The sequence below is a fragment of the Trachinotus anak genome, unplaced genomic scaffold, assembly GCF_046630095.1.
Source record: "Trachinotus anak isolate AG129_WGS33_773 ecotype Australia unplaced genomic scaffold, CSIRO_AGI_Tana_v1 ptg000023l, whole genome shotgun sequence".
Lineage (NCBI taxonomy): Eukaryota > Metazoa > Chordata > Actinopteri > Carangiformes > Carangidae > Trachinotus > Trachinotus anak.
Window position 1 is genome coordinate 1,175,785 of NW_027273874.1, and position 14,083 is coordinate 1,189,867.

A 14,083-nucleotide genomic window follows, 5' to 3' on the forward strand; every position below is an offset into this window, starting at 1 on the left:
TACAGACTGCTATGCTCTATGCTGTTCAAACTACAGATCATGCATTCTCAATGTGAGGAATCCACGTGTGAATTAAACTCCTTATTGTATCTTTCTGTAAGCATAGAGGAACACTGATTATCATTCATACAGTGAGGCGGGCTTTAGGAAACGTAGGACTCAACCGCAGACCTTCAAATCTTAAAGGGCCCAACTTTACAGCAGAAACATGTTTACAGCCTGGTACCAAAAACGGTTTTGGTCTCTGAAGCTAATTTCCTCCTTCAGGGCAACTGTACAGGCGTGAATTTTTATTGTACTCACTCGTTTAAATTTTATTAAGGCTTAAAGTTCTGCATAATTGAAGTTGTACCACTTTGAGTGACAGGTGGTTGAGCATATGCTTGCCACAGACGGGCATTCTGCTCCACACATGGCCCTCCACTTTGCCCATTTTTGGATTAGTCAGGAGTTAGGCATAGTCAGGCACTGCCAAGATGGCGATGGCAGAGCAGCCCACTCTGAGCTTCAAAACCGATCTTCGGAAACGTATGGGTGACATCACCGAGGCTACGTCGATCTTTACATGCAGTCTATGATTCTCTGTCACTCTCAAATGATGTTTTCTTTATATTTTCCTGTTTTCCTTTCTTGTTCCTCTCTCATGTTGAAGTTCCGATGAGGGCTGTCCAACAATTTTGGTAACTTTCCGAAACCAGCAGTCTAGTAATTATGCCCCCTTCACTCATCGGTTGGCCAGGTATCCAATAGTGACAAAGTAAGAATGGCCTCAACATCCTTCTCAGTCTTGTCTTTTTTCTCTCTCTTCTCTCATTTTGTGCACACAACTCTATGAGAGCATTTCAGGAGAGATCGTCAGAAGTTGTGCCCCATTATCCCAATTTGAACAATTATCCTGTGTTGACCTTAAGTGTGGCGTTTTGGACCAGCTTTAAACACTTTTGCCTTTAGATGTGTTTACACAGTGTGTTGTTTGTTGAGCTAGTTTGTTTCAATCATACCACAGCCCTTACTTCCTCTGGCCCATGATTGAGCTTGGCTTGATAACGCCTGACCAGTGGAAGAGTTGTCGGCAGTTGCTGATTTTTGCGTAAATTAAATCACACGCTTGCTCAAGAGCTTAAGAAGGTCATGAACGAGGATTGGAATGGAAATAGTATCTTTAACAGTTTAAGAACATGATGAGCGTTGCATATGGACAACAAAGAAGTGGATTATGTTGCAGGGGGCTGTTTCCAAGTTTCTACTTTTTGTTTTGCCTTGAAACTGGGTCGCCATAGGAATCCGCTGTGAAATCAAGTGGGCTACAGCTGCTGCACCCCCCACCCCCACCCCCACCCCATGAAGACACCATTTCAAACTCTTTACTAACACCTTCTGAAGCCCACAGGAGTAAAGTGTTCAATATTCACAGATATATATATTTGGGTGGTGTATCACTTTAACCAAATTGTCATCCAACGATGTGCCGGATTCATGACGAGCAAATAAGAACTGTGAAATCGGACACATTCACTGTGGTCAGAGTGCGAACATTATATCTTCATAACTGGTAGACTTTCTGGCGTCATTGGGAGAAATTAAATGAGGTGACACAGGAGCTATCCTGCTGCCTCCGTCTGCCAGTGTTCATTCCTTGTACTTGCAGCTGTCTTGATGCTGGATCCCGGCTCATGTTGCGCTGTTGTACCTCTTACCCACTTGCCCGCTTGCAGGATAGATGATTTAATGGAAGTATAATAACAGTGCTGGAGGATTGCAAGAGCTAAGGTCACTGGCATGAGAAATTGCTGCCATTGTGGAAAAACAGTTTGTGTGGGATTGTGGGGGATTTTCACATCCTTATATTAATGTAATTCCTTAATCATTTCCAGGAGAGAGTTCTTCGGTTTCCCCAGGGTGTAGGTGAAAGGTTGGGGTTGGCTACACTTGGTGTTGGAAGTTATTTGTTATCTTGCACAAAGACATCTCCGCAGGTTGGATGCTTGCTGACATGGCGCTAGAACCTGAGCCCTGTACGTGAGGATAAATCCTTTGAAACGCAGGATTTTTTTTTTTTTTTTTTTTTTTTTTTTTGGCTTGAATGCAAAGCACAGATTGACATATCCAAGGAGTTGCCCTGGGGCTTATGAGATGCTTGTAAAAAAAAAAAAAAGATGAGATGCAGTGATAAACTCAGTGGGGATTTCCAGTGATTTTCATTCATCATGTGATGTTCATAGAACCTACTAGAGACTCATCCTTTTTGACTCCATGCTGTTTGGCGTCCAATGAGATCCAACAATACTGCTGTTTATCTGCAGTTTTTTTTTTCTTTCTTCCTTTCTCTAATGTAGATCTGAGCATTTTCCTTATATATAAAACATGAGTTAACCCAAAATGACTGAGTGACCAGTGAACTCAGTGACTCACATCACGTTGCATAGAGCAGCTCGGTGTCTTGTGGGAGCTGGGGCAGCATGAAAATGACAGACTGACACACTGGATTTACGACCAGAGAACAGGGTGGCTTTCAATTTTAGGCAGCCCTCGATTGAGACATCACATAGACCCAGACTCTCCTAATTACACACACACACACACACACACACAGAGGCAGCTAGAGAACAGTTATTGGCTAGACACGGACTGCGGAGGCAGATAGCCTTGTCTAACCTCTTGATTTAAACAGTCTGGGATTGGAAGGGGAAGAGAAACACACATACACGCACACAATCGCTACCACAGTCATTATTAGATCGATTTTCCCACAGATGGAAAAACGATGCAAGGAAATGAATGAGATCAATAGACAAACCACCAAGGGAGAGTCAAACCAATGCATGGGGAAGCTCCGGGAAAATAAGAAGGCAATATTTGATTTGTGCGGCCAGAAAAGGAAATATTTCCTGTGGAGTTGCACATAAGAGTGTGCGTGTGGGTCTGTGTTTTAGGAAGAGGCAGTGGGCAGTTGTTAGGCATGTTTCTGTGTATAATTTTCCACGTCTGTGTTTTGAGAAAGGTCATCATTAAGTGAATGTCACCCGCTTTATTATAGTATAGTATCCCTGCGTTGCTCTGTGCGCTTGGTTTCATGGGAGTTTGCATGTGTGTGTTCATGGCAGTGCACCAGTGCATGTCCAGCCTGTCTCCTCCGGTCCCTTTGGTTGGCTGGTTTGATTGTTTGTGTTGCTGTTTTCGAGCTGGCTGCCTGAATGAGGGAGCTGCTCCTCTCCGCTCCGCTCCGCTCTGCTCTGCTTTAGGCCGCCATGGCTTGGCTGGCTGGCGGGCACCGTCTGTGCTGAGGGGGACTAAATATAGCTCACTGCACCAGGAAGAAGACAAACTAGAGAGAGAGGGAGGGGCGTAAATGTAGAGTACCCTCCTGCAATTAGAGAGTCAAGCACTGCTGGGAAATTTTAGGGAAGGAGACAGAGGGAAATCTCTCTGAGGCTGTTCTTTTTATGAGCTCTGTGGATTTGTTTTTTTGGCTGACGGCTGCCTGAGTGCCTTTGTTGTGAGTCATCACATTTGACAGAAAATAACCCAGTTTAAAGGGCACTGACTAATCTTTATAGTAGTTATGATCCTGCTTTCATTGCAAACTCAACCACCCACTATTTAGCATTTTCCATTCACTCTTTAATTAAAACACTGTTACACATATGACCTCCAGGTGTGACAATGACAATGCATGCATTCAATGGTACTCATTCAACACTGCCTTATTCAGAACAGCAGCGTAAGATCGTCATTGGTTTAAAGGGTCATAAGCACTATGTGATAACTGCAGTCTTGTAGGTTAATTGCATGCCACACTGGGTTAGATGGGTCTAATAAAATCTGTGTCAGACTTTGAGACTTTGCACAGTGTCAGGTCACTCCATATTTTTGATCAATTAGTTTCGTAGCAGTTGTCACATTGTGGGAATTTGATCCTAAATTTCGGAGTTTCTGAATTTGGCCCAGATCAGATTAATCATTCATCATTGAATCGCTGAGAACAAATTCTTGCAGTGACTTTAACGACAGACATGGCACATTAGGGCCAAAATAATTCCTCCTTCTTCATTTTTAATTATGTTTACTGCTGTGTGCCAATGGGTGGGCCTCATGGAGCATCTCATAGATGCTGTTAACTTAAGGCGACGGAAGAAAAAAATAATCTGACACGCTTGACTTTTTGTTGAGACGTCGTGTGGCTGCTGATATTAGCTGATTGCAGATATATCAGTATACCGCAGATATGAGGATTGGAAATGTTGTCTTCATTACCAAAGAGCACTGCCATGTTTATTTTTCAGCTGCAAAATATCCCGTTCAGGCACAACATATAGGGGTCTTAAAACAAACAGATGGCTGCATGACGCCATGTGATCCCTCTCTACACTGGAGCACAGTTATCATCAGGTCTGCATTCCTGCTAATCCTATCCACTGTGCAAACAAGGCCAGGACAGAGTCATATGTGTTGGTGAGATGTGACATTTTGAAGCATCGCAGTAGTGACATTTTCCTGACGACGCATACCTGCGCGCTCATGTGTCCACTGCAAAGTGAAGGGCTGAGAATTGCCTGTAAAACCTGACATGTTTTCTGGATGTCTGGTTTTTTTCTCATGCTGGCACACACACACACACACACACACACACACACACACACACACACACACAAACACACACACTCTTGACTCTGTGCCTGCAGCAATAGGTGTCCTCACTCTCTCCTTCCCCGCTGTTCTTTTTATCACTTTCATCCTGTCTGAGTCTTTTTCAGGCCTGCTTGGCTGTATTGTATATTCCTGTTGTTCGGTGTGGGGTCACTGTGTTCCAGGGCCGATAAGCAGACAGCGATATCTTACATTAGATATTATAATTAACCTGATAAGGAACACACACTGTATATACATGTCATAATATTTATTTCTTCTTCATATCTGAGTTATTGTTTACTCGGCATCTAACCAAACTATTTCCCCTTTCTTTGTGTGTGTCCTTTTTTTTTCTTCCAGAGTGCTGATGTCAGTGCGTCGTCCTTGGGGAAACAATCTGGTACCGCTCATAGAGCTTCAAAGCCCCGCCTGCTCCTTTTGTGACAACCAATCACACAGAGAGAGCAGCCGCATCGGACACGCCCCTGAAGCACTTTCACAGAGACTGATGGAAAATGGTTCTTTTTCTTTTCTTTTCTTTTCTTTTTTTTCCCTCTGCTTTCATCTTGTTGGTTGTGGAAACCAACGGGGATGTGTGCCAAATGACATTCTTGAAAAGATATTTGCTGCTCTCATTCCTTGAGTGAAAGCCAATCAGAGAAGGGTACAGAAAAAATGGAGAATGGTGTTTCTTTTTTTGTTTTCTTCCATGTGAAAAACTCAAATCATACAGAGTACAATGGTGGCTGACTATTAAGTGTATGAAAAAGAAAATATATAGAACTATGTATCTGCTCAAAAAGTGCCTCATTTTCAAACTGTAGCTGTTTTACAAAGAACTTCAACTTAGCCTCGACTAACTGAAGCTTTGGGTTCTTTTTTTGTGCTTAATTTGATGTAGTTACAAAAAACAATGCAGCAGAAAATATCGATAAAAGTGGAAAGCACTGGTGTGAGCTGTTGCCGCGTTCATGTCATATCGGATGGATGGTAGAGATTGGACAGATTGCTGTGCTAACAGCTTGCAGGCGAAGAGCTGGTTGTGCGAGGGTTAAAATACTATGCATGGTCAATATAACACTACCCATTAAATTTGGGTGTATTTACCTTGAATGAAGGACTTTGGCTGGTGTGAGGCATCTATTTTTATACATTACAGGCACATCTAAGTGCCTATAAAATAAGTCTAAGTTTCCCTATTCACAATTACGACTTACAAGTTGATGCTAACGATATCATAATAAACGATAAATCCTTTATGACGTGAACGCTGCATTTTTGCTAACATAAATGATGATAATGGTACTAGCAATCTGCTGGCCTTCCTGTCTACTGTGAGAAATATTAGCATAGCTGCTGTTGACTTACTGCTCATTATAACGTCTCTCTTTTTCTGTCAGTTTCCCTTTTCTTTCCTTCCTGACTTTTTAACAGAGCCATACACCGAAAGTATTAAAACACACAAGCCTGAAATGAAAGGCACTTACAGCAGGGGATGCAGTAGCTTGCTAGCTAGCTAAAGCTAGCTAGGTCAGATTAACATATTAGCATCAAGCCAGGACGTAAATTCACCGTCCTGCTGACTACAGCTCAGGGTGAGACCCCTGATATAGAGCCAAGCAATCCCATTAGTGCTATTAGCTCCAGACAGTTGTGTCTCACTTAATCCCCTTCATCTCAGGATGCTAACATAACATACGGTACATACAGCTGAGGATAGAGACCCTATCAATAGCCATGCTAATGCTAGCTTTGTAGCAGTCAGCACACTGCTTTTAGCGCCACAAAGGTGTTCACTTGTTGTTTCAATTCCGTCAGTATGAAAACAGCTAATTTGTTCTCACTTATTTTATACATTAAGGCACCAAACATTTTAAGAAGAAAGTTTTTACACTTTTTAATTTTTAAACTGGTTGAATTGAAAGTGCTTTGACCCTAAATCCTTATCTAAGACTCTCTGTTTCTATCTCCTTCCCTCCCTCCTCTATGTCTTCTGCTTAGCTCTTACTTTAATCTCCGCTATGCATCAGCACTTAAGTGCCTGTCTGTCCTATTTGCCTGTCTGTCTCTCTGCCCCGTCTTAGCAGCTAGCACTAATAGATAGGGCTGTCCTAGCAGAATATATCAAGTCTATTTTTGTGTCTATTTTTGTCTCTTTTTGGCTGTACAGTTCTCATGAAATAACGTGTTCATCTTTGTTCAGTGTGACAATGATCTGTTGGATGACTTGATTGACAGCCATGGCCCTAATCGGAGGAGTTTTGGACTGTTTCACTTTTTGTCTGTAATGGAGGACTTAATCATTGCAGGGCCACCAGTGCCAAATCACAACAACGACAACCACAATAAAAAGACTAGGCTGTTTTCCTCTCCGACAGCACCTCAAGAAGCAACCTCTTAGCTCTCATGTCTGGACATATTGCTTTGTTTTGTTTTAATAATGTAACCTTTTGTGTTCCGCCGTTGTTTTCTTTTGCAGCGGGGAGGAGGTACTGTGACATATCTCACCTCGCAGTCTGCTGATGTGACTCTTGGAGATAAAGGTCATTGTGAAGACTTGCGTATGCTTTAACCTTGAATTTTCCTATGACTTTGACCTGAGCATTATGAAGAAATGCATGAAGAGAAAGAAAAGGCCATCATGAAAAACAGCAACAACGAAATGTCTGAGTGTCTGAATACATGTGCATCTACGGAGCTCCAAATTGTACTCATGTGTTTGCCTGCCTGCCTGCCTGCCTTGGGAAGTTCATGAACTTTCTCACTGTGGTCACATGACCGTCGGGGGGCCTAGAGCATAACAATGCAGCTTTATTACGAGCAGATTGGGATCTGTGGTTGGAATTGCCCCTAATAGCAGTTAGTAATGCAGAAGTGGGGGAAAAAAACAATTGGATTTCAAACCACGTTCGACACATAGAGCCAGGACGTTTCAAGCTTTCAAGCAGGCAAACGCATGATGATGAGATGATGAGATGAACTGTTTCTTATGTATTTTGGAGATGTTCTTGTATTGAGACTGAGCAGTTTTCCGCCAAAACAGAAATGCTTGAAGGTACTTGTAGATTAGAAAGAAAGCGCACAGACTTGCTTTCAGTCCTGACTAGCAGACATTATTATCCTGCCATTTAGAGCCCCCTTCCAGCTCTGGGCATCTCATGAACTTTTCAGTGAACCATGTTTTTACTGTCGAACTGCCTACAGTCTGGAAATTTTTTTTTTTTTTTTTGCAATAACTGCCGGTAGCGAGGTTCTCGATGGTCACAGCCACATATTGTGAATGAAGTTCCTTCGGGAGAGCTCAGACAAATGGGGGTGTTCAACAGTTTAAGTGGCTGCATGATTTCAGTCATTGCGTTGTTGAGTGTAGCGATATTCATAAAATGTGCAGGAAAAGTGTTGCTGCTGATCTAAATTGTTTGATCCCTTCCTCCTGTTCCCCTGTAGGGATGGTACTGAATGGGAATATTGTGAGATTTGCCATTGATGTAGGCAGTTTTACTTCTGTTGCTTGAGGAAAAAAAAAGTCTGACTAAAAGGAAAAAAAGTCAAACAACAAAAGGACTTGTGGTTTCTTTTGTTTCTGTGACCGGCTGCTGAGTTTCCTTTTGAGTGATGTAATAGGGACAATTGTTCAAAAGTGACAGGCTTAAGACAGAAAAACAACAGTGCTACTGATCTACGAGGGGGAGAAGAAGAGCGGAAGACGCTACAATTTACTGGCTGAGGCAAGTGTGAACATCTGCATGAAATGCCACAGACACAGGCCAGCTCATGCCCCTCACACACTCGCCGTCTTTGACTCACACACAGCCTCTCGTAGCGGCTGCGACCACAGCGCAGATGTCACACTTTATTGTGGAAAAGAAAACAGCCTGATTGTTAATCCACAAAGCCTTTTTAGCCGTGTTAGTCACATTCACCATTCCCATTGATAAGATCATTTGCACTCGGGGTTGGCGGGTTGCCAGTGGAGTTAATCACTCATCTTACCGGTAATTTGACCAACATGGTGTTTAGTGGCTGAGCTCTCAGACCTCCTTCTCTCTCTTACTTAATACTGACATCTCACTCAACACTCAGTTTAATTAAATAAGCTTTTTTTTTTTTTTTTGATGATAAATCTGCACCTCTTTCTCTTGTTATTGTTAACATGTATGGGGTCTTGTATCATCCTTGTCCACAGATGGCCAAGTAATTCAACTCCAGCCGGGTGTGATTGTGCTCTGACTGAGGCTCTGCAGGAATTAATAGAAATGAGAACACACACACACACACACACATGCAGATCAGCCTTGCACCTGCTAAAGCGCTCACTTTTCTTGTTGTGTAAAAATAAGGTTAGACAATAAGAAGCCTGGAAGCACCTGTATGAAAGAAGAAGCCCTCACACCTACATCTAAAGTGTGACTGAAACTGACACTGTAGCCTTTCTGTCCCATTAGTTCTCTTCACAGCTCGTCTTCCCGTTTTTGTTCAATAATATCTTAAACCCCGGGTCCCAAAGGGGGTTTCATCCCTCCCACAGATTTGTTAGTTTGCTATATTTCAGCAGAGACATTTCCCTTTTCCCATGATGCACTTGCACATGCATTGCTTCTATTCAGTATTCAGTTTTTACCATAAGCAAGAATGTTCCTTGTGATACTTTTTCTCTAAGTTGAGGTTTAAGGAATGAATGAACAGTTTTCCTTGTGATGCACTGCTCAATGGAAAGCCTGAGGGTGCATCACTCTGAGAAAGCTTTCGCTCTCTTTGGTTAACACTAAACTTTAATTCTTAGGTTGATAGGAGAAATCAGATAAGCGCAGATCTGACCTACATTCTTGTTCCCAGTAATGTTTGTGTGGACAAACAACAAGAAGGAAGTGTACAGCACTATCAGCACTGTTCTCGGATAAGGAGGGAGCGGAGGAGCAGAGGCAGGCAAATGGGCACAGCTGCCATGTGGTTGTCGTGGTGACAGCCAGCGTCAATGCCCCCCTCTGCTGTGGTGGCAATGTCTCCGGTCAAGACAAGAGAGGAGGAGGAGGAGGAGGAGGAGGAGGTGGAGGGATACTGGATGGGAGCCAAGTGAAGAGGACACAGAGTTCAGTCTCAGAGAGGTGCTCTGGCCAGAGGCCAGCAGGTAGACTTGTTGAGTCTGAGTGGGCGGTGTATCATCTCCTCATTGTGTGGGTGATTGTGTGATGTTTGTGATAGTGTATCCTTCTATTCCAGCTCAGCTTACAGTTACATTAGATGTACCTATGTGCACACAGCAGCAGAAATAGACTCAATAACCACACTTGTTTACACACTGCAGGGTGGACACAGGAATATTTGTACAGTGCCATGTAAATTAATCTCACACAAAAACCACAAGACCTATTTGGTTACTGAACTGCAGCTTTCAGTCGCATCACATGAAATCTGAACAAAATGCACTAGGGCAAATTCGGCTGATGAAGAGTGCTAAATGGCCTTGGTGAAAGAACTTTGCTACTGAATACTGTGTACTCATTTTTAGACAATCTGATTCAACTGTGTGAACATTTTTGAGGCCATAATTGGCTTTATTGTACTATCCTTTTCTCAAATCTTTGCTTTTTTTTCTAAATAGTCCTTCGAATTCAGCAATCTTAAAAGTAAAATCATTGTTGAACTGCTCAGACCTCATGTCCAGACTTAGGACAGCCCACATGCTTCACCCCAGGATGCTGCCTAAGAAGACGTGGCCGGCCGCCCCGATCCTGATGCATCTTGTCTCATGATGAATTTGGTAGAACTCATTAAAAATATCTAATTTTCTACATGAACTAGGGCTTTGTGCTTTATCGCAGCTTCATATTTTATTTTATTAAGTGTCTTTAAGTTTTAAGGATGCAGAAAATTATTGGAGTAGCCAGGGGGTTTTAACTTTTTTTGTTTTCCTCTTATTGATGTAACTATTTATGTAACTCTTAATTACAGTATATTGCAGTCAGAAGTACAGGTTTAAGATGAGCAAAGAGACCAGCTCTACAAAAAAAAAGTCATATCCTAATTGGAGATGTCCTGCCTCACGCTGACAGTCACTGTGGGAAAACCTTGGCATAACCTGTGAAGATGAGGGGTCACAAGTCGTCATTTTAAGCAGTCAGTAGGCAAAAGGTGCAACTTTTGGCCATAAAATTGATAATGGGGGACTAAAGAGGTAGGTGACACTGACAACAGGAACACTGATCGAGACTGACGTATGTTCCTGTATCCCACTTTAGAGCCTTTCAACATCTACTCAGCCCGGTCTCCAAACTGTGAGACGTCTGGTATGGAGGAGGGGTATAAATCTTCAGTCAGATGTATGTCTTGGCCTCTTTAAAAGGCTGAGATTGCTGTTTTTATGGTGTTTACATCAGTGGCCCCTGGCCTTGTGGACCATGTACAGTCCATACTGCTGCACGTTGGCAACGATACAGGAAGTCTTCCTGCCTTTATGACTTCCTCCACGGCGCAGACCACAGGAAGTCTCGCTGGATACAGGACATGGAAATAGCTTTTGCTCCCTTAGCAGATGTGGGAATGTTCATGTCAGAGCTGTTCCATGCTCCCAAAGTGTTTCCTTCCCATCATTCACACTTATTATACAGTATAAAGTAGGGGTGTATCTGCAGATATATATCTAAGGTCAAATTATCAATCTTTTCAAGTAGCCAAAATAAATCACATATGTAATGCTGCAGGTGTTATAGCTTAGGTAAACCTACTGTATGTATGTTGACCCAGCCAATAAAGCCCCGGATTAGTCAGTATACTACAAGCTGCTTCTGCTAATCCCCCTCAACTTTCCTCTCCCCAGTCCTTCATATAGATTTTAGGGCAAAGTTAATCCCTGTAGACTCAATAAAGTTAGTTTACACACACAGTCATGGTCAAACTAAGTGGCTCCGATGGTCGGGTCCATCCGCTGCATGGCATGTGAGGTAATGTGATCCACAAATGCCACAGCCGACGCAACCATTTTCTAATGTATTTCCAGCTCTCTTTTCCTCACCGCCCCCTCTTTCACATAGTGTACTTAGCCAAACAAAAAGCCTTTCTCTGTCTTTCTCGCCCTCCTCTTCCCTGCCTCCCCACCACCAACTAACGCTCACCCTCTCTCGCTCTCTCTCTCTCGCCTCATGAGAGAATGTTTGCCATGATTATGGATTTGTCTTTACTACAGGCTGCATAAGAAATTAGCTCTGTCACTCTGTAGCTGCTGGCTGGTCTGAGAAAGAGGGAGGTTGTATCTGTTATAAAAAATAAAAATAAAAAAAAAGTGCCACATGGAGCAAGAGAGTGAGTGAGGGAAAGCGAGAAGGGGAAGAAAGAGGAGGGCGTTTTGGGGGGAGTGGTGGGGGTGGTGGTGACTGTGAGGCCTCTGTGCTATATTTTCCTTGAAAGCTCCCTGAAAACCACAGACACATGGTACAGAATTCCCCTCACAGTAGGAGGAGGAGGAGGAGGAGGAGGGTGCAGCTTTTGCAAGAGAACACCACACTGTCTGCGATTAACACACACACACACACACACACACTCGGGGACTTTTATAAGTGAGTGCACACACTAGGAAAAGAAGGGAGTGTGTGAACCAGATCCACAAACACTCAGCTGCACAAAGAGAAAGAGGGACAGACTTTGAAGATGCCGGCAGGCCAACGCCTCGACATGCCAGCACATGGAAACCTCAAAACATCATATCACCTTAAAACACCTCTCGGTTCTGTGGGAAAGTGGATGGGCCCGCTTTCCACGAGTATTGGTAGATGGTGGGTGGGTGCGTGGGTGGGTGTTAATCCAATGTACAATTTGTGTAACTTTGACTGGCAGATCCCTCCACCCTCTCCTCACTTTGGGGCCCCTTCGAGCTGCAGATTGAGGACAAGCGTGGAGCTGGTATTTAGGTGGAGCTGGCTGACTGGGAAAAGGTGAAGGGTCAGGTGGTGTGAATGGACCTGTTAGGAGCTGTGATCTTGGCTTAGCGTAGACCCAGTGCCCCCTGAAAGGGAACGCCTGGTTGGTTGAGTGATAAAGATGAAAGCAAAAACATCAATTTTGCTCTTAACTGTATTTTTTATTTTATTTTAAGCTTAGAATAACCAGAATCCATAACAATAATTGTGCCATTTATCTTGTCCTCCTTAGCTTGTTTTGTAAATTCCTCTTGCTCTACAGTTATGTTGGAGCCCAACAGGGAACCACAGCATGGGGACTGCAACATCAGGTCACACATGGGATAATAAAATGGGTGAGTGTCGCCATCTAGTGGAACATCTGAATCCTCCTTTTGGTGTAAATGCACAATCAGGTCACCATAGATGTGCTAATCCATAGCTTAAAGTCAATGCAATTAGTGTTAACGACATAGTTAAGATTACACTTTCAAATTCTTGTGATAGCAGCCCAAAATATTTCGCCTGTGGACAAAATCTATAGGAACAAACCACATGATGACCTGTTTTCTTCAGTCACTCTTTGTATTCATGGCTTGGCAGAGCAAGAGAAAGACCCTCTCACTGGGGAGGTTCAAGTTTTTCCATCTCATAGCATGTTAAACCAGTTGTTAGAGACCAGCATGCTGAAACTAAGCTGAGGTGGAAAATCTGTGTCAGCAGCACAGTGAGTAGCCGCTGCCTGCCTGGGAATGAGGACACAGGGAATGGGAATACAATCAATTTATAAAAAGCCTGGAGTGTGACCTTCCTTCACTTTCCCTCTTCATACTTGACATTACATTATGCAAAACATTTGCCAAATGAGGCAAAAGTTATGAGCCATGGTTTGACCTCTGTATTTTTAAAATAATTCCCAGCATTCCTTATAAACAGTAAGTCATACCTCATGAGTGTTTTTTACCACAGTGAATCAAACAGGAGCCCAGAGAGCTGAGGCAATATCAGGAAATTATATGAAAAGCTATTTTATTTTCACAAATAAGTGGGGCAGACTACAGGACTGCAGCTAACAATTATTTTCATCATCAAATAACCTCACAATCAAAATCTTGATTAATTATTTTTTTGTCTGCTGAGAACTGCAACCGTGTGACTTATATCATGCTGTCAGTGGTGCTATCTGTGTTGCCATTTTTAATGTTCTGTTTTTAATTATAGCAGGTGGTTTAATATTTGTTTTAGTTACATTTTACCCATTAGATCTTTTCGCACAATTTTCTTTCCTTGTGTATTGTATAAGGAGAGAATGAAAACTAATCCCACCTTAAATATAGTGATAAATAAATGTGGACTTTGTCTTGGCGGGACCCAGTTTCCACTCAACCTCTAGAAAGTCCATGGTTTCAAAAAGTTGAACTGATTGACTATTAATATAATGGGTTTTTGTTTTTTTTTTAGAATAATTTGAATATTTATCAACTTTGTCACTCAACAGCAAATAGCTCAGACCACAACTTTTTTTGCATATCTTTTTTTTTGGCCAAGAACAGAATCATGAG

General features: G+C 42.7%; 1 protein-coding gene across 1 annotated transcript in view; it reads left to right on the plus strand.

The window, feature by feature from the left end:
• The window catches only part of LOC139606930 (insulin receptor substrate 1-B), a 47,668-nt gene extending 39,478 nt beyond the window's left edge, over nucleotides 1-8,190 (plus strand). Inside the window, exon 4 of the mRNA XM_071459376.1 lies at nucleotides 4,990-8,190. Within this exon, the coding sequence (XP_071315477.1) occupies nucleotides 4,990-4,997 (8 nt within the window). The 3' untranslated portion in view covers nucleotides 4,998-8,190. The remainder of the gene's footprint in view (nucleotides 1-4,989) is intronic.
• Nucleotides 8,191-14,083: the final 5,893 nt, after the last annotated feature.